Source organism: Phodopus roborovskii, unplaced genomic scaffold (assembly GCF_943737965.1).
Source record: "Phodopus roborovskii unplaced genomic scaffold, PHOROB, whole genome shotgun sequence".
Classification (NCBI taxonomy): domain Eukaryota; kingdom Metazoa; phylum Chordata; class Mammalia; order Rodentia; family Cricetidae; genus Phodopus; species Phodopus roborovskii.
The window spans coordinates 7,457,133-7,477,939 of record NW_026126525.1 but is presented as its reverse complement, the minus strand read 5'-3'; the positions used below and the strand labels follow the sequence as shown (position 1 = coordinate 7,477,939).

The following is a 20,807-nucleotide window of genomic DNA, read 5'->3' as shown; positions in this document are numbered from 1 at the left end:
CACAAACTGCCATGTGGAATCTTATTGTGTGTTCTGTCACAGCCAGAATAGAATAGTTCCCTGCCACCAAAGGAAAATTACTAATGAACAAGGAGGCAGCAAAGACCAACTGACCAGAGAAATGCTCTGGGAAATGATCAAGTGAGTAGTGAGTATCACACAGGAAATCAGTTTAAATGAAATCCAGGCATGTGTTTACAGCAGATTAACTGACTATTGAAACACTTTCATGGTCATAGGATATAAAATGGGTATTTTTTTCTCAGTAAAATCTCTAAAATTAGTATCTGTGTTGCAGTCGATGATGAATCATATTGTAATTAGCACTAACTTCCAATGTATGGATATCTGAGATGTAATGAGTCACTACACATGAGCTGAAGGCTGTGGAACTGTCTAAGTCAATATTGACAGGTGAAGCATCAGGTATTTCCTCAGGGTCCATGACTTACATGTTAGTTTTCTCTCTCTATTAGTTACAATTTGGCACTAAACAAAGGTACATACATGTAGCATCCAGGGCTCAGCGGTTCACTTAGAGTAACCCAGGAGTACCAGAAAATGTGTCATCATAAAGACAACTCTGTACAATTTCATCAGCAATAGTGATCCTGTAGATTCCTTCATGTTTCCTTAGTAGTAGGACAACCCATCTCTTGTAGGCCCAAGAAAGCCCCTTTCTTTTTACATGATACCCAAAGACCATCTTAGGCAGATTACAGTCTGTCCTTAGCTTATAGGATTCCTGCTAGGGGTGTCAGTGAAAATAACTGAGCCTTGAGGCCTTTTAGTAAGAGGTAGGACAGTTTGGGATCAGTTTACACATGCAAGAGAGCCAGAATTTAAAAAGCAGAGCCTGAGTTGGAGGTGGGGGTGGGGATGTGAGCCAAGGTGGGGGTGTGAGCAGAGGCAGAAATGGTGGAGAACCAAGCATAGACACAGACATGGACATGACCTTGGGTTGTGAGTTCAGAGCAAGGAAATACTTAAGGTTTTCACCTTGCATGTCACATGTCATGTCGTGATTGTCACTAAGACCATTCTCTACAAATCCCATGACCACCACAGTTTCCCACTTGTGCTTTCAGAGTAACTGTGCATTGAGTACCATGGATTTATTTTCATGAGTAAAGTCTGAAAGAGCCCCTGAGACTATTTAATGTCACTTTGAAAATATATAAAATATAAGCAAGACCTAGCCACAGTCAGCAGCCCTAAAAATTAGGATCATAAAAATATGCAAAACAAAAAAAGATAAATATTTGTATCAACATTTCCTTCCCATTAATTTTAGCTTTGTGCTTTCAGATGTTTTGGGGAGTTGGTTGTGTATGTTAGACATACGTTTTCATATTTCCTGTAGGAAAAAAAACTATACTTGGCTAGCTGCAACAGCGCAGATTACAGCAGGTCCAGCAAAAGCAGATCGCGCACTAGCTCTTGACAACTGCTTAATCCATACTGCATTATAGAGTCCTGTGAATCTTCAAGGTTTGTTTGTTTTGCTTGAAAGTAGTTAGAAAATAACTGTAAATATTAAGAACAAATAGTTGAAGTTTTAGATAATTATGATGGTATAAAAAAATTGATAACTTTTATTGTTATCAATGTGAGTTCATAACCAGCTAGGAAATAAGAAAGAAAAACTCGGCATGTCTTTGAATTCTACATCAAAATTTCTTACATAATAGCTAAAGCCCAATGTATTATGTTTTAGTACTTGGGCGTTCTTTGAAAAATAAAAGGTGTATGACTTTTAGATAATCAAATATGTCTAGGTAATTTTGGAGCACTTTCTCTTAGTGCTGTAATTATGTAGCCTGTCATACAGGAGCTGCATAGGTGAAAGTTAAGACGATAAAAGGGCAGAAATAACTTGTTCTTAATTAACTCTTTTCTTCAAACATAAACTTGACACAAAATGATTTGAAAATAACATAAAATCCAAGTGATTTCCCAAGTAACTCCAAATTACTCACTCAAAAACATATGTAAACCCAAAAAATGTGACTTTTTTTCTGAACTCAATTTGCTATTTATGAAACTATTTCTATTTAGGAAAATGTATTTCTTTATATGTGGGGTTTGTTTGTTTTTTGAAGTACAAAGTAACCCTTAAGTCACTTTTAGCTTTAAAAATGTATTTCCATGACTTGGGTCAATAGCAAATAAACTTATACTTCAAAAGATGGAAGACTCACAAAGAAATTTCAAATGCATTATTTTGAGCTGTTGCTAAAACGTGTAAACTGAGCTCACAAAATTTTCCTAAAAGCAGATTATTTTGACATCATGTTTTAAAGACACCCAGAGTATGAAAATTTGTTGTGATTTTTTAAAAATGCTTTATTAGTTACTTACTTACTCTGTGCTTATATATGCTGTCTCTGTGTGTACATGTTTGCATGCCTTGATGCACATGTGGAGATCAAGACAATCTGGGGGAGTCCGTTCCCTCTACCATATGGGTTCTGGGGATCAAACTCAGGTCATTAGATTTGGTTGCAGGTACCTTTACCCGCTGACCTATCTTGCCAGCACTCTTCACATTTTGATTAAAAAGAAAATTTTTGAGTAAGATAATATTTCAAACTACCGCAACATAAAACCTTGCTCTAATTCACTCATTTTATATTCTTTTGCTAATATTTTAAGCTAAAAATCAATCTTGTTTTTACTGACTTAAGACTTTCCAATTATTTCCTGTGCAAAATTAGTGTTTGGCTACTGAGTGGTTTTGAGATGGAAAACAGTCCAAAACTGTTTTCTGAACAGCATGTAAATCCATGGACTTACCTGATCAGAGCTTTTTCTCCGAAGTACTCCCCTTTCTGCAGGGTTTTGATCAACTGTGGCTGCTCATGGCCTTCTGTACTCTGTGTGACTTTCACCTAAACAAAGGGAAACAATTCAAAAGAGAGATCAGAGTAAATGAAGGATGTGAACACACACCCATCAAACTTAGCAGACCCATCTGAAGGAGGGAAAAAAGGAGTCTGCATCACCCTTAGGGTCACTACACTGTTACAGTTCTTACACTGTTACAGACATTACATCACTATAGTCATTACACCATTACAGTCCTTACACTGCTACTGTCCTTGCACTGTTACAGACATCACACTGCTACAGTCCTTACACTATTACAGTCATTACATCATTATAGTCACTACACCATTGGAGTCCTTACACCTTACAGTTACAGTCCTTACACTGTTACAGCCATTACGCTGTTTCAGTCTATTTCACTGTTATACACCACTAGAGACATCACACTGTTACAGTTGCTACACACTTACAGTCCTTACACCATTACAGTCATCACACATTTACAGTCCACACTGTTACACTCCTTACTGATATTGCAATACACTGCTACACACTGCTTTTATAACTGACCACATTTTGCTATGTTAAGGCAGGTATTAGACAACCCCCGGAACAGGAGAATTCTTCTTTAATTCACCTCCCAAAGGTCAGCTTTTGCTTTTACTTTTTGTTTTTTGTTTGTTTGGTTGGTTGGTTGTTGTTGTTTTTGTTTTAGAGTTTCCTGGGGTTCCTTGGCTGTCCTGGAAATTGCTCTTTAGACTAGGCTGGCCCCAAACTAGAGATCTGCCTCTGGCTCCTAGGTTCTGGGGTCAAAGGTGTGCACTGCCACATCTGGCTTCAATGGTCAGTTTTTAAAATGTAAATCCAGTTATTCTTTTTGAGAGATCCTCAAAGTAGGTCATCTGAGTCCTGTGGTGACCTCTATTGCTTCAAAAAGTCTAACAGAGTTGATAACAATTAAGAACAAATTTGAGTGTCAGTTTGAAGTCTTTCCATAGGCAGGCTATATCTCATGGACTTCCAAAACAATGCAAAAGGGCTTACACAGTGGTTATTTCAAAGTGAAGCACAGGTTAGCAGGGCACAACACAGAAACTGAAATTTACAATATTCCCTATTTTAGCTAGAATTACTATAGTCCAATATGTTAATACTTGCTAGAGTTTGTGATTGATATTTATGAATGTCACAATGAATCAAAATTTTAAAATGAAGATAACAAATGCAATTTCTGTATTACCCAGAATTCTTTCAAAGAACAGAACTTTACTTGCTGAATTCATTTGTCTAAACTGTCATATCTGTTATATAAAAAAATTATTTCATATCAAGGCTGAGCAAGACATCCCACCATATGGAATAGGCTTCAAAAATCCAGCTCTCAACTGGATGTGTTAGGCTTTGTTGACTCCCTAAGGGAAGTCTTACCCTTTCTGAGACATGTGGGGGGAGGGGTTGGGGGCAGTGGAGGAGAGGGAGAAGAAGGGAGGGAAGGGGAATCATGGTTGGTTTGTAAAATGAAATAAAAAAAAAAAAAAAACATTATTCCAGCCCAGACCATTGGGCTGACAATCACATACTTTTTTCTAGAAATAAATCAGCCATTACAGACCTCACACACAGAGAGATTTCCACAGAAATCAGAGTAACCTGTGTGCAGTTTCTGACAAGGTACTATGTCTGCTGTGGTCCATCAGATGTGTGCTGTGCCCTCATTGCCAAACCCAGGCATCTTTATAATGATCCCCAGACACTGTCTGAGATACTTCATCACTCTTTTGGTCACGTGGCTTCTTCCATGGCAATGCAGAACACTGCAATCCTGATGGCAGGCCAATCACAGCAGAAGTCTTTATGACATAAGCTTTACTGAGCATTTACCTTTCCTTTTGCCAAAATGAAAAAGGTGCTTCCTTCTTCTCCTTCTCTGATGATGTAATCGCCTTTGTCATAGTATTCCTATTGGGATGAGAAACAAACTGAACATCAGATCAAGTGGAGGTGTATGATGGGAGAATCACACCCTTCATGTCTTTAAATGGGTATGGATTGCATGTAAGCTGTCTTTCCCTACCATTAATACTGTGGTAAAAGTAAGGAGAGTTGCCTTATTGATCAGCAAGATGTATGCTTGCTCTGTTCACTGAGAAACTTCACTTATTCAATATTGAATTTCAGTTATGGGGGGGCAGAGATATGAGGAAAGAGTAAGGCAACAGCCAAGGACACAGTGTGATTGCACCTCTGGCTGAATGGCATTGTCTAGTAACTATCTGAAGAGTAGATCAAAGGTTTGGGAGGGAATACATGATTGCATGACAACTTGAAAATACTCCCAGTGGGTAAGAGGAACAACATCCTCCATTTCCAACAAAACCACCTATGGGAGTCTGCAATGGAACAGGTGGCTCTGCCTGGTGCATTGTTTCTAAAGAAACCTCAACACAAAAGGTCCCAGAGACATCGGACCTACATGTGCAAATTCTGGCCTGAGTGTTGACTTAACCTCACAAAATTGCAAATGATCATAGGTTTCTTTCTTGGATTAATTTTTCTGTCTCTCATACTTAGTTGTGTGATTTGAGAATCCTTGAGCAGAAAGAAGTAATGTATCCACTCATCAGAGCCAAGGACAAGTTAGTACCTTAGAACACCCAGACAGATACTACCCTGTATCGCCTTAATTTGATGTTGTCTCAAGACAAAGAACTAACGGATTTCTTAATTATTTATACTAACAAAATGGGTTTGTTTAATTTTTTAAAACAGCAAAATTGACAACATAATTTCACTCACTTGTTTCTTTTAGACTGAAAAGTAAACTGTAAATTAATTTGTTTGCCTTCCAATACCTTCCTGGCCATTTAGGCAAAATGATCAAAGATAATAGAATAAATATTTAGGGACTGAATATTTATCATATCATATCATATCAATGAATACACATTTTATTTTCCTAGTATTGTATATGCTTAATGAGACATTTCAATGTCTCTTAGAAAAATCATGAAACCAAAAGAACCAGATTCAAAGCTTTGCATGGAATTTCTTTTAATTGAATACATCAACTAAGCACATTGACCCTCAAAGCTAGAGAAATTCATTAGTTTTCTGTAGATGCTAAAACAAACAGGCACAAACTTAGTGGCTCTAAGTAACACCCTTTGATTAGCTTCCTGCTTCTATGGATCAGAAAGCCCAAGGACAGAATAGAGTAGCCAGGGTATCTCTACTTGAGGTCTTTTCAAGACTGAGTTTGAGGTGTTAGAAGGGGTTATATTCCATCCTGAAAACCTGGAGGTAGGGGAATCTGCTTCAAGTTCATTGTGCTGGCTAGTTGAATTCCTTTGTGGAATGAGATGTCATTTCCTTCTTGTTGTCAGTAGGGAGTCAGCCAGGGCTTCTCTGGGCTATTGAAGGCCTCTGTCTGTCGCAGTACCCCTGACATATTAGAATCTGCCGTGGCATACAGAATTCTTAAACACGGAGTCTGGCTGGCCTCCACTTCCAATTACACATAGAATGAATCACTCCATGTAAGGGCTTCTGTAAATGCATTCAGCCCATCTAGTCAGCCAGGGGTATGGGCATTTTGGGAGTAAAATTCTGCATGTCCCCATGAGAATGTTTCCTGAAATTCCGAGAACACCTTAAACATAGTAAGCTTAATTATTGTAGTTTAATTATTGATGCATTAAGGGAAATGACAGTGGAATGTGTTTCATTGTCACATCTCTGAACCTCAACTGTCTCCTCACCAAAGTAAGGCTGTGCATCTCCTGCACTTATCAATCAATGTGTGAGGATGAAGCAGAAGTGTTGGTGAAAAACATGGTAGAACTTCGGGTACACACTAGGTGACTCTTGATTCCTGTGAAGAGACTGCAAGCTGACTCTCAGAGTCTTCTGCAGGCATATGTGGCCAACAAAGAAAGTGATACTTGATACTTCTGTGGCTGGGTTCAGCCATATAGTTAGTTTATGTCTCAAAGAACCAGGCAAAGGCAATGCATCCCACTTCTAAGCCAGACCCACAATCCATTTCATATGTGCATCTTTAATTGTATGGCCTGGAGGGAGCTTGAAAACCATTTGCTAAATGAAAATAGCAAAGCAGCCATCAGCTGAATTATATTCCTGAATGGACCTAGCTGAGAACATACCCCTTGGAGTACCCTGTGAGCAAGAGACAACTTCTATTTTATGCAAACGATAAAGTTTTACTTATCACTTCACTTAGCCCAGCTCTTCATTTTTTTTTCTCAATTCAAATTTTTTCAGAAGTCTTCACTGTAGAGAAATTCTGTTTTACAGTGACAACTGTCTGTGACCCTTAATGATGGCCACAACCCTACAACCCAAGATGCCTTCCTTCTGTAAGAAACAGATGTCTTCAGTAAAGCTGCAGTGTCCTGCCACATAGCCCGTGTCTGAGGATCTGTTCTCTGTATCTCTTGTCCCCACTCCAACCTCAGCCGCCATCACCGCAGAAATGACACAAGAAGTTTCTGAAGGGCTATCAGACTGCTCTTCAACTATTACAAAACCCCTTATATGTGCACAGAGGTGTGGCTTTAATTCCTGCCAAACACCTAAGTTCAAAGGGGACAAGCTTAAAAGGGGACACTGAAAAAGAGCCTTATTATTTCTTAAAGGGCAGCTTCCCCAGTGGAACCATCCCAGGGGTGATTCTTTGTCACCCAAAAACCATGGGAGGAAGGCAAATAATACCTCCCAGTGTGTCGACAGTAACTCATAGATGAGGAAAGGCTGTGGAAATAGATCAGACCAAAAATACATAGTGGTGAGTACTGGCTATGGTGCTAGACTGCCCAGTATTTGTCAACTGCAGAATGCAGGCAGTCAGGCCAGGGCAGCCACCACAACCAAAAGGAGAAGCACAAACAGTGTGGTGACTGTCCTGTGGTTACGTGGCAATGGGGTACCTCAGAAGACGAAGTCATGGGCTCTGTCCTGCAGAGAGATGTTACACTTTACATGTACACTTGATATACCCATAAAGGTACACACACATAGTTACTTATACACAACTGAAAATCTTTGAAATCATGCCTACTGACTCACTAAATTGGTTTCATGAACTAGTACTACCCACAGCCTGAAAAGAAATTTTTAAAGGAAACCATATAGAAGTCTGGAGAACGGTACTTCTCCAGTATATGTGAAATAAATAAATTAACAAACTAACTAAGGAAATCAATTTCAGAACACAATAAGAAAGATGAGAAGAAAATAACACAAATGGACAGCAGCCCCTAAAGATATTATTTTCCACGGTTAGGAAGATACCCTTTTGTTCTGAGGAAGCAGAGGCAATAAACTGAGTTCCTACATGGAAAACACAAGAAACAGAAAGAAACTCCAGAGTGATGGAGTAAAATCAAAGATAATCCCAGGCTTCCCCACAATCCATAAATTGTACTACAAATTTTAATTGCAGAAAAGTATTGGTGGCTGACAAGATGTAGCACATACACATCCATATAAGCACACATGTACAACTCATTCTGCAACTACAAATCCCAGCTTACTGTTCAAAAGCATGTTTATAGAGCTGGGGAGATAGTTCAGCCAGTAAGGTGATTTTCTTACAGGGAGGAGTCCCTGAAGTTGATCCCAGGGTCCATATGTTTGAAAGCACTTGCTTGTAATTCCAGCACTAGGGAGACAGAGACGAGTTCATTCCTAGGGCTCAGAGGCCAGCCAGCTTAGTCTAATCAGTAAATTCTGAGACCATGTTCAAAAGAAAAGGGGGATGGTGCTTGAGGAATGATACCCACAAATTCCCCCTGATCCCTTTACACATGTGCACACACACACATGCATACATACCTACACACTCTCCTGTACTACATATTACATGTATAGAGAGACTAGATTCTGAAAAACAGGATTTAAATTGGCAATCTGTGAAATGAAAAGGCAGACCATGGAACACTCTACAAAACAGTCTTTCAGTCCTTTTACACACATGGGCGTGTACATGCGGGCATGTACACACACACACACACACACACACACACACACACACACACAAAATCAGTGCTTCTCAAACTGCAAAGAACTTAAGAATCCCAACTGTGAAACTTGGATTCTCTACCAGTTTCTGACTCAGTGAGCATGGGACAGGACATGGGACTGTGTCTTTCTATTGGGACCCAGATCTGAAGGAGGAGGAGGCCATTCATGTCACTGTGCCTCTCATGACTAGAGCTCTGTGAAAGGTGCAAACATGGACATCAGAATGGAAGTACTGGGAGCCACTGGATCAGGTTCCAGAGCTCTGTCCCAAACTGGTAACGTCCTACCTAATCTCTGAGTTTACAACTTGGAACACAAATGCCTGCATGGAAACAGACACTCTTGGGTCACCTGTCTTCTTGCTTCATGATTGCCCAGGGACATGAGCCACGTTAGAATTTTCATTATCATCCATTGTTGCCAGCACTCCAAACCTGCATCCTGCTCTATGGCTGTCATTAGCTAAATCCTAAAGGATGGCAGTGACTGTGACATTATCGCCACACATGTTCTGGTCAGAGCATGAGCAGAGGCTTCCAGAAGATGCTGCCTTGCAAACTGAATGCCCTGAGAGACTTGTGCTAAAGAAACTGATGGAAAACTGAACTGTTAAAGCCACATACTCGATTTAGGAATTCAGCAGTCTGTGCCTTCAACACACAGGATCTGAATGAAAAGGACATGACTGCCCCATGGTATGGGGGTTGAGGAGAAAGAAGGGTTCTATTGTAGATGTGAGGGAGAGAACAGTCAGGCACAAAGAGAAAGAAGGAGACTAACCCTGACCAGGCCAGCAGACTAAACAGGATCATGAGGAGTGAGCGGAAGAGAAGAGAGAGGGGCCCAGGAGCCAAGAGTAGAGGGGGAGAGAGAGAGAAAAGAATGAAAATAAGGCCCAAGCAAGCCAGTTGCTGACACAGCAGGGTTACATAGGAATGAGAAGCTGGGGGAAGGGAAGCCAGCTTCTGGACTATGAGAGTTTTAGTGTAGGGGGCAGGGTGAGGAGAGCAGAGGAGCCACAGGTACTGGGTGAGCCTGTGGCCAGTGAGCTTTGGTATGCTTAACATCAGCACAGTTAGCTCTTTGTTCTGAATTTCTTTGGAACCTGACAGGATTCCACTCTGCCTGATGTGTAGGGGGATGGAGGGAGGGTGATGAACTAACAGACACAGACATGATGACTCTGGACCCTTCTCTCCACCCTTCTCCCCACACACAAAGGAAAACAGGCAAAAGGCTTCCTTCCCTACCTACCTCCAAGTTTCATTTTGGGCAGCTTCAGCTTTCTCAAAGACTGTGTCTCCTGGGGACACATGCTCTGTCATACTTCCCTACACTGGGCTGGGACGGACTGTGGTGGGTCAGGGCTCATTGCTGGTAAATTATACTCTTTTCTTAGAACTAAACAGATCCCATTACTCTTTTGCTAATCACTTCCAATCCGGGAATATTCACACATCACAGAGACACATTTGTTTGCCAGGTAGAATAAAGAGCCCTTTGTAAATGGTGCCACTATCTGCAGATGCTGAGAAGTAGTCATGCCTTCCCAGGGCGCTTTAAAAGACGAAGCTTGCAAACTTGAATTGTGTGTTAATAAATACTCGAGTTAATAATTTGAGAAATCCATCTATATATTCCATAGCTGTTACCTATGGCCACTATAAATATGTCTAAGTGGACATTTATTTTTAAGATCAAGCTCACATATTTGCTATCAGCAGGGGATTCCCCTCTGGTAAATCTCTCTATTAGCAGCCTATTAAAAACAGATTTCTCTGGTTGACAACACCAAAATATGTATATATAGGGCTTCTCTGGCCTGAAAAGAGAAACACCCTGGGAATTTGAGATGAATTTTTAATTTGTAACATCTGTGATTGTTTTATGTTGCATTGGAAAAATCCCAAAGGGATACATGGGCTTGTTGAAGCTGACTTCATACCAAAGTCCCCAGGGGACAGGAGGCAAGGCATGGTGTCCCCAAAACCTGTCCTTGATAAACTATTGGATGATCCATGACTATATGTTCAAACATTACTGATGTCACATAGGTTTATGATAAAAACGGCTGCTGCTTCCTGCTCAATAAAGAGGAGTTTGCATTTGTTGTCATGGTTGACAGGGCATGAATCTATCATCAATCCGAGGGGCAGGGCTTTTTACTTTGTCCCCACTGGGAGCAGCTCTGTACAAGTGCCACATCCAGCTATGAATGTGGCTCTTAACTTCAGAAAAGTCATTTTGGTTTCAGCGAAATGGACCCCCAGGAAAGGGAGAGGGGCTGTTTGCTCTAAATTGTAATCTCAGAAATCTGAAGAGGTTTTTATAAACCGAGGACCATGGAGAGCCAGGTACGTTATAAAAGCATTATCCCCAATAAGGCTTAACAAGTCTTAGACTGAAAACAGCCATCTGGGGATGCCAGGAATAAGCTTTTGAACACTTTCCAATCTGCCACTTGCCTCTAGATATTGAAATAGGTAAAGTACTCCCGTGCAATCTCTTCAAATGTGTTTCCATGGCTGAGTACAGAAGGCTGCATGGTCTGGCTCCAGGCACCTCCCCCACAGCCCCAGCATGCCCTTTCTGTACCCTGTTTCCTAATTATGCCTCACTGATTCCTTTATATTGTGAAAACTCTGCAAGGGATTGTGATGTTAATTGGAGAAAATCAAATGCCTCTTGAGAAGGCAGATTAGTTGTATAAAATGTACTAAAAAGATTAAAATATGTAAATCAAATTTCACTTTACACATGCAAATCCAATTTCTTTTTGCAAGTTCCAAGGCTATCTAACTCATGCTGGTCCCTTAATTCAGTGTGAGTTGGCCTAAGATTTCACATAAACATGGCTCCTGGTCTTTGTAGTTTAGCATTCTATCATCTTTTCCTCTTTATTTATTACAGTACTAATATGATGACTAGATTCTAAAATCTTCTAATGATGTTTATTTTTTACTTTAAAATTTCTTACCACTTCCAAACAGTCAATGATCTTGGTTAGCTTATCTTCAGGTAAGTTCTTCAGCAAGGAAACACTTCAAAATTAAAAAGAAATCTTAAATTAATTATCTTTTTTAATTAAAAATTCTTTTCAGATATAGTCTCACTATGTAGTCTAGGTTATACCCGAACTCACAATCCTCCTGCCTCAGCCTTTAAGCCCTGGAATTATAGGAATGTAATACCACATACAGCTTTTACTTAATTATATTTTGAGGAAAAAAAACATTTCATACAAACACTAAATTCTTACGTTTGCTTACTATTTTAATGCAATGAACTTCAGTTTTTCCAAAGTAAGTATTTAAATAACTGAGATCACATAAATAGCAGAACTTCTTGATGACTGGAAATCATTCATATATACTATACTATTCCAGGCATTTGTCAAAGGTGCAAAAACAAGATACCAAGATCCTAGAAAGGGACAACCTAACCCTGTCTGCGTGAGGGGTCACCCACTACCCATGGTGGTTGGATTTGGAAGTGCTTTCTCTATGCCTCAATGTCTCTTATAGCCTGGGTGAGTTGCTTTATTCAAGGATCATATTTTCACCCAAATCCTTGTAATTAAGTAAAGACTGAACCTATGGGTTTGTGGAAATTACCAGAGACACACTCTTTGATTATTAATCTTACTGTACTGTCTTTTTAAATTAAGATTTTAGAGGTAGGTCATGGAAACATTTTTGCTGAGAATGCAATAGAATGCTGAAACCCATTATTTAAAAGAAATCAGAAATTTCTCTTAGTATCATAAGCTAATCAACATGACTAAATTGTTTCATTGAATCCATTTCTATTTTAAACATTTTTGAGACCAATGATATAATTTCCATAAAAGAAATATTTCTTTTTTTTTAACCATATATCATTTGACACCCCTACAGGAAAAAATTATGCCATTCCCAAAATGCATGAATAGATCTTGAGAAGGCTGGGAGCTCTAGGAAGATTCTTGTCCACAGCGAGCCTGCAGCAGCTGGCTGGGAGACATCTGTAAGAATGACTGCACTGGTGCATTGAATTACAAAACAACAAAATGAGCCCCAGCTGGAGAACAGATGAATGCATGGTTACAGGTAAAGAACTATTGGGCTGCAAAATAGCACCATCCTTATCAAGTTCAAAAAGGGTTAAACCAAGCCATAAACAGATTTACCAAGACCAAGGGACTGATTAATCCCTACCCCTGAAGGAGGAGGGGCAGAGGCCTGTGATGCTGTCAGAGCCCACAAGCACTTTGGGGACATCCCTATCTTCAAGGATACTTGCTGTTATTTGTTAGTTTAAATTTATTTTAACTGAAATATGTACATAAAATTGGACACATTTATAGGGTATTTTACGATGGTTCTATGCTTGTATATATTTTGCAATGTTTAAATGTGGGTAAACACATATTTCTCTGAAAGTTTATCATAAAAACTTCAGAATTCTTTTTTTAAGCTTTCAGAAATATAAATTACATTGTTACTATGCACAATCACCTTATGGTGCAATATCACAACTTCTTACTCCTGTCCACCTCTAATTTAGAATCCACTGGTCAATCTTTTTTACACCCCTTCCCCTTTACTGTTTTAGGCATCTGGGAAGCACCATTCAGCTGTCAACTTCTATGCAATGGACTTTCTCAGAATCTACATATAAATGAGATTACACAGTATCTGTCTATCTATGCCTACCCTGTTTCACTAAACACAACAGTCTCCAGTTTGAGTTGGCTCACCCCGAATAACGAGTTTTACCCTTTGTTTTGTTTAAATATTGTTCCACTATACATTTCCTTATCCATTCATGGGCTGATGGTCAATTAGACTGTATCCATTTCCTGGCTATTCTGGATTGTGCTGCAAAGAACATGGAGACATAGATGTCTCACCCAACACGCTGATCTCATTTCCTTTGAATATACTCCTAGTAATGGGGTTATTAGCATTAGGAGGTTTTGTGATTTACATAGATGCTACAGGTCTTATATATTACATGCCATATTTAAGAACTGTAAATATAAAGAGTTTATCATATGAGACAAAGAAAACAGCATTTCTCTAATGGCAAAGGCAACTAAACTCAGTTTCCACATACTTATGAAAAATTTCCTTCTGGTCCAAACTGGGATCTATGAATAGAAAGCCTGCCACCTTTGGAATTGGTGGGTAAGTAGATGAGGAGAAATTTTTGTTCATCTCTCTTCTGTGAGGACAGTGGTCAGGTTTATCTTGTTCACCACTGAATCCACAATGTTTGGTGTCTAGAAATAAATATTTGTTGAACGAATGAATGAAAAACCAAAAAAAAAAAAAAAAAAGGATTGGGAAAATGAATGCCTGCTCATAGATTCTCTGGGCTTCTTCAGCTCCAGCAGAGGAGACTGGGCTCTGAGGGGATTATTGCTCTGCAGGGTGATTCACAATCAACTACATCCTGTAGCCACTGTGTAGCCACTGGTTTATTCAGATATCCCTTTTTAAAGTCTCATGCATAAGTGTGGCTTACTTACTTCAAATGCTGACCTGTGACATTCAGCGGACAATTTTAAGATCACCTATATTTAGGTAGATCCTACCACATGACAGCTAAGATACTTGATACTAGAGATAAGACACCTGCTTGTCATTATGACCCTTTGTAAGGACTCTAGGAGGGTGTGGCAGAGAGATGCTCTATAAGAAACTGCATGCTGTCTGTGTTCTGTTGATTTTCTATGTCCTCCTGCAGTACTTCTAAGCCCCTACTAAACACTAAGGCATAGTAAGACCTAACATAGCTGGATGTCCAGGCTGGCTATGGAAGGTCAGATTACTAGACTATACTTAGAAAACATTGAAATTTACTTTTGGAAGTCACACAATGCATAATTATTGTTACCACTGATCCTAATTACATTTCATCACAAGATGTGTTCAAATTCAGAGGCTGTCAAAACTCTCACATATGATATAAAACTAGTATATATGAAGAATGTATACTCCCCAAAAAGGTTATCTCTTCCAGCTCACTTTGGAAGTTATAAAGACAGTTAGTTCTCTATAAATGGACTCACTCATAATGCTAAGGTACAGAACATTTTTTAAAAATGATCTATCCTAGTATCCCTGTCATCATGACAAGTACAGTAACATTTTTGTCAAGTTAAGCTACTACAAATAATGGTTACTTGGGAGGCAGTGTGGTTATGCAAATGAGAAAAGAAATTTCACCCATAAATCAAGGATAGTAATATGAATTCATCTTAATGTCCCAGCAGGCCTGATGAGATAGCTCTAGGTATAAAGGCTTGATCCAGGGCTGGTCACCTGAGTATGATCTTGTGCAAGTGCATGATAGGAGAGAACTGACTCCTGGAAGTTGTACTCTGACTTCCACACTTGTGATGTGGCACACCTGTGAACCTGTGTGCTCAGACATGTGTGCACACAGATACACGTGTGTGTGCACACACACATACACACACACCAATAAATAAATAAAATGCAATAATAACAACTAAAATTTATATTAGAAGATTAGCTTTTGCTGTACCTTTTCAGATCACATATGTTTTTCAAAGCCTAGTGAGCAAACTCAGGTGAATTTTTCAGGTGTTTTGCATATTTTATGCTATAGTTCCTTTAATACAGAATTAAAGGCAATAGCAAGAACATAGCGCATCAATAAGTTAATAGGAAGCAAATATAATTTTTGGCATCTGCTGCCATTAACTGCAAGGGAATTCTTTTGTCCTTTGCTTTAATAATATAGAAAGAGCTTGGATTGGGGAAACCGTTAGGGAAATCATTACTCTGTCCACATGATGCCTGCACTCCCCCACATGGTTACTCTTACCTCCTGAGGAAGTTTCTGTACTGCTCATCCCTGGCTTGGGCCGTTCTCCTCATAATATTCTGGAAAACTTCTCTGTCCAGTGCCCAAGTTTTAACATTGGTAATGGCTTTAGAAAATTTGAGAAAATAATACAGCAGTATTTAGCACCAGGAAAACACTCCAAAATGTTAGCCAGTGGATATATATATATTTATTGGAAATGTATTATTTAAATGTGCCAATGAAAAGAAATAATGAAAGAATGGCTTTGAAATCTACTAGGATTTGGAAGGGGGTACCTGGATTATGTTTTGGGTAGAATGATATTCAAATAGCTTGCGATTTCCAGTTATATACCCCATCTACACGGTGTGTTCCCAAGTCAGTAGCCAATCCAGACACTAAATAGTTCATAATTGGAAGTTAAAAGTGTTCTATGCACAAGGACTCTGATGAGCAGCATTTGATGATAGTTAGGCACTGCTACCTTAGTGCCAGTCCCCAGGCTGGGAAAAGTTCTTGAATTATTCCTATCAAAGCTCAAATACAAATCTTTTTATTGCAACTCTGTTTTTATGAACAAGAGAATATGGGGCAAAACGGCACAATATTGACTGAGGAGCAACCTTAAATGAGAGATTGGGAGCAGCTTTTGTCCTCTTACCTTTCACAGAGGCGGTCCGTGTGCAGTTGTACAAAATGGCCAGTTCCCCAAATGTGGTCCACATTGGGATGGGTGATAGCAGTTTCTCTCCTTGGAACACCTCGAGTCTACCCTCTATTAAGTAGAATTTAAGAAAAAACACAAATCATTAAAATCTACCTGTGTTCCATAGAGGAAAAAAAAATAACCAGAAAGCATACAAAGCATTCAGTTAGGCTACTTAGGAAACTGATTTTTTCAGGGTGGTTAAAAGACCTAGCCTGGTACCACACCTTCCATTTACTCATCATGGATGAATGGGGAGAATCACATGTATTTCATGCACTTTATCATGAGAATTAAATGTTAACCCAGGTAGGGAACATAAAACAATAGATAGCAACAGGCTAAATGTTATGTGAATCTAAAAATATTGATTCTGTCCTATGAAAAATGTAACCATTTCTCCCTTCCTAGGAGGAGCCCATCAATCAGCGTGTCTCAAAAACACTGCAGAGCTGTTGCAGTGAGGGAAGGAAAACCTATCAGAGCCATGGCGCCCTGGCTATCTAGTCAAGCTACCTAGTTCCCCATGTGGGTTGCATGAGTTGTTGACTGTGTAACCTTGGATACATCCCTTCCTGGTCCTCTTCTGCTTGTCAAACCTCCCATTCTGGCTCATGTCTACAGCTACACAAAGCAGGGGCAGAGAAAACAGCACTGAGAAAACTTCCTCTGCAAACAAAACCTTGTCTTAAAAACTCACAAGCAAAAGATACCTAAGTTTTTAAGGAAAAAAACTGAGGAAGTAATGTCAGCCTTTCTTTCTCTTGCTCCCAAACAGCTTGGGTCACCATGTCATCCATTCAATTCAACAAATCTGATAAGAGAATTGGCATTATTCCAGGAACCATTATAAATGCCAGACAAGAGAAACAAAGATGTTCACTAGGATAGAGCTATATTCTAGCAAAAGAGATATTTTCTTCTGGTTCTAAATTCCACAGATTAGATATGCAGTTTAATAATTTCTTATTACAGCCAGGTGCACGCTTTTAATCCCAGCAATCAGGAGGCAGAGGCAGACAGATCTTTGTGAGTTCAAGGCCAGTCTGGTCTATAGAGCTAGTTTCAGGACAGGCTCCAAAGCAATACAGAGAAACAAAACAAAACAAATAATTTCTTATTACAGCTAATTCTAACTGCATCAAAAACTACTTAGAGGTGCTATCTCGTTAATATCTCGAATCTTAGTGTATGTCAAGGTTCTTTTCTTAATTGGTGATGGCTCATGCGATTTGAGTAATACTGAAGAATTATATGGAGTATCAAGAGTTTAAGCCAACTGTACTGTACTATTTAATATTCATGCTATATTTTATAAAGGAGAGAATTTTAATTATCAAATTAATTTGCCCGGGCAGATAATTAAGCCAGGCAATTCAGTCCTTAGATACTACCATAATTAATTCAAATAAGAAGCCATCCAATTTTCACTTTCATGTGGGCTGAATGCCTGGTCTCAATGGCTGCAGTAATGTTTCTCCCCAAGCCTTTCATCAGAATTACTGGCAAAGAACAAGATGGGCTGCAATAAGATTTTTTTTCTCTCTTAGCAGGTTCCATAAATATTTGCTGACTTAATGACTTATGTTATCCTGTCAGAATGCTCTTTAGTCACTACAACAGATTGAAGCATCCAAGAAGAACATTGTAAGAAGGAAGTATCATTGTGGGTCACCCATCACTGTAAAAATCGAAAGCTGTCTAGATTAAGACTATAACTCACTACAAGAATAGAATAATTGCTCTGGAATGACAGACTCATTTTGAAGTTGCCTTTAAAGATTATATGACACATAATACACAAATAATTACAAAAACTGATGGGCTTCCAGAACAAAATACAAAGGAACAATCTTTGGTATATTACTAAAAGGAAAACACAAGTCCATTAGCTTGCTTAGATAGGCAACTTCTAAGGTCACAGGAAACAGAAAAAGCAATGTTGTTTGATTGCTTAGGTGACGGGGAACCCTCTGCTAGAAGAAGTTCACAGCATCTATCAGGCTGCTACAGTACCTGGGTAAGGAAGTGTAATTTTCTTTCCAAAGACCAAGACATTGAGGCAATTTAGAATTTTACATGAAATTCAAACTCCTATCCAAGTAATTTCTTGTTTCTTTATATTTAAATATTATCAACTATGTAAATATCCATAGATAGGTGTGCTATTGTCTCTCAAGCACGAGAGTTCAAATGATCATAGAGAATAGAAACTAAATGTCTCTAAAAAGACCATTTTAATTAGTATGGCATTTCCTTTGATTTGTTTGTTAGAAACCTAACTTATCCTTTGAAATCACTGGCCTACAATCAAGGTGATTTTCAAAGCCACAAAAGTAAATTCTCCTTGGACCAATGTCAGAATATCAACATAAGCAGCCACACTTGGAACAAAACTTTTTTAGTTACCAGCATTGCGACTAAAAGCATGAAGTTGGATTTCCTGCCTGTGCTTTATACACTCACCTCTTGTGAGCAGTGAGACTTCAGATACATGATTTAACCTCTGTGGAGCATTGTCCCTGCTGATAATATTAAGATAATTGTGCTTGGTCTCATTGGATAGGCAAGAAATGAAATGAGGTTTCTCTATCAAGTGCTCAATGGGATATAAGATACATACAACATATTTCATAAACATTAACTACTGTCATGATCAAATCACCAATGTATTCATTACATAAAGTCAGTATGTTTATTTTCTACAATCGGAGCAACTTTGTTTTGGTTTAACAATGTTTTCAAAAATGCCAAAAAATTATAAAATACTGGCAAACCAAATCCAAGAACACATCAAAAAGATCACCCACCATGATCAAGTGGACTGCATGCCAGAAATGCAGAGAAGGATTCAACATATGAAAGCCATATGAAAATCTCTCAATTTGATCCACTATATGAACAAATTGAAAGAAAACAAAACTGCATGATCATCTCATTAGATGTTGGAAAACCTTTGGCAAAATCTAGCACTCTTTCATGATAAAAGTATTGGAAAAATCAGGGATACAAGAAACATACCTAAATATATAAAAGCAATATACAGCAAGCCAATTGTCAACATCAAATTAAATGCAGAGAAACTCAAAGATATTCCACTAAAATCAGGAAAAACCAGGCTGTCCACTCTCTCCATATCTATTCAATAAAGTACTCAAAGTTTTAGCTAGAGCAATAAGACAAAAAAAAAAGAAGATCAAGGGGATACAAGTTGGAAAAGAAGTCAAAGTATTGCTATTTGCAGAACATAGTGTGCATAAGTAATTCTACAAGAGAACTCCTACAACTGATAAACACCTTTAGCAAAGTGGCTGGGTACAAGATTAACAAATAAATAAATAAATAAAAACAAAAATCAGGGAAACTGAGAAAGAAATCAGGAAAATGGAAACAATACCTTTTACAATATATTTACAATATAAATATCTTGGGGTAACTCTAACCAACTAAGTAAGAGACCTGTATGACAAGAACATCAAGTCTATGAAGAAAGAAATTGGAGAATATACCAGAAGATGAAAAGATCTCCCATGCTAATGAATCAGTTGGATTAATATAGTAAAAATGGCCAGTTTATCAAAAGCAATCTACAGATTCAATGCAATTCCCATCAAAATCCCAACATGATTCTTTACAGATATTGAAAGGACAATACCCAACTTCATATGGAAAAACAAAAAAATCCAGGCTAGATAAACTAATCCTGTACAATAAAAGAACTGCTGGAGATACCACCATCCCTGATCTCATGCACTACTACAGAGTTGTAGTAATAAAAACAAGTCAGAGGCATAAAAACAGATATATTGATCAATGAAATCAAATCAAAGACCCTACATAAATCCACACATCTATGGACACTTGATTTTTGACAAAGAAACCAAAATCATACAATAGAAAATAGAAAACATTTCAATAAACAGTGCTGGTACAACTGGGTGTCAACATGCAGAAGAATGCAAATAGAACTATATCTATCACCCTACACAAAACTCAAGTCCAAACGGATAAAAAAGACCTCAACATAAATCCAGTTACACTGAGCCTTATAGAAGAGAAAGTGGGGAATAGCTTTGAACACATTGACACTGAAGACAATTTCCTGAATAGAACAGCAGTAGCACAGACACTAAGATAATAAATGGGTCCTCCTGAAACTGAAAAGCTTCTTGAGCATTTATCTAAAGAATGCTCAATCATACAGCAAGGACACTTGCTCAACTATGCTCATAGCAGCTTTATTTGTAATAGCCATTGCCTAGAAACCAAGTAGATGACTCTCAACTGAAGAATGGATGTTAAAATGTGCTACATTTACACCATGAATTATTATTCAACTGTCAAACACAATGACAACAGGAAATGTGCAATTAAATGGATGGAACTAGAAAAAAATATCATCTTGAGTAAG

General features: G+C 38.5%; 1 protein-coding gene across 1 annotated transcript in view; it reads right to left on the bottom strand.

Annotated features, from left to right (window-relative positions):
- Prkg2 (protein kinase cGMP-dependent 2) overlaps positions 1-20,807 on the bottom strand; it is an 87,598-nt gene that overhangs the window by 42,810 nt on the left and 23,981 nt on the right. Inside the window, exons 3-7 of the mRNA XM_051198394.1 lie at positions 16,352-16,465; positions 15,709-15,814; positions 11,849-11,912; positions 4,711-4,788; positions 2,797-2,891 (exon numbers count right to left, since the gene is read on the bottom strand). Coding sequence (XP_051054351.1) covers positions 2,797-2,891; positions 4,711-4,788; positions 11,849-11,912; positions 15,709-15,814; positions 16,352-16,465 — 457 coding nt within the window. The remainder of the gene's footprint in view (positions 1-2,796; positions 2,892-4,710; positions 4,789-11,848; positions 11,913-15,708; positions 15,815-16,351; positions 16,466-20,807) is intronic.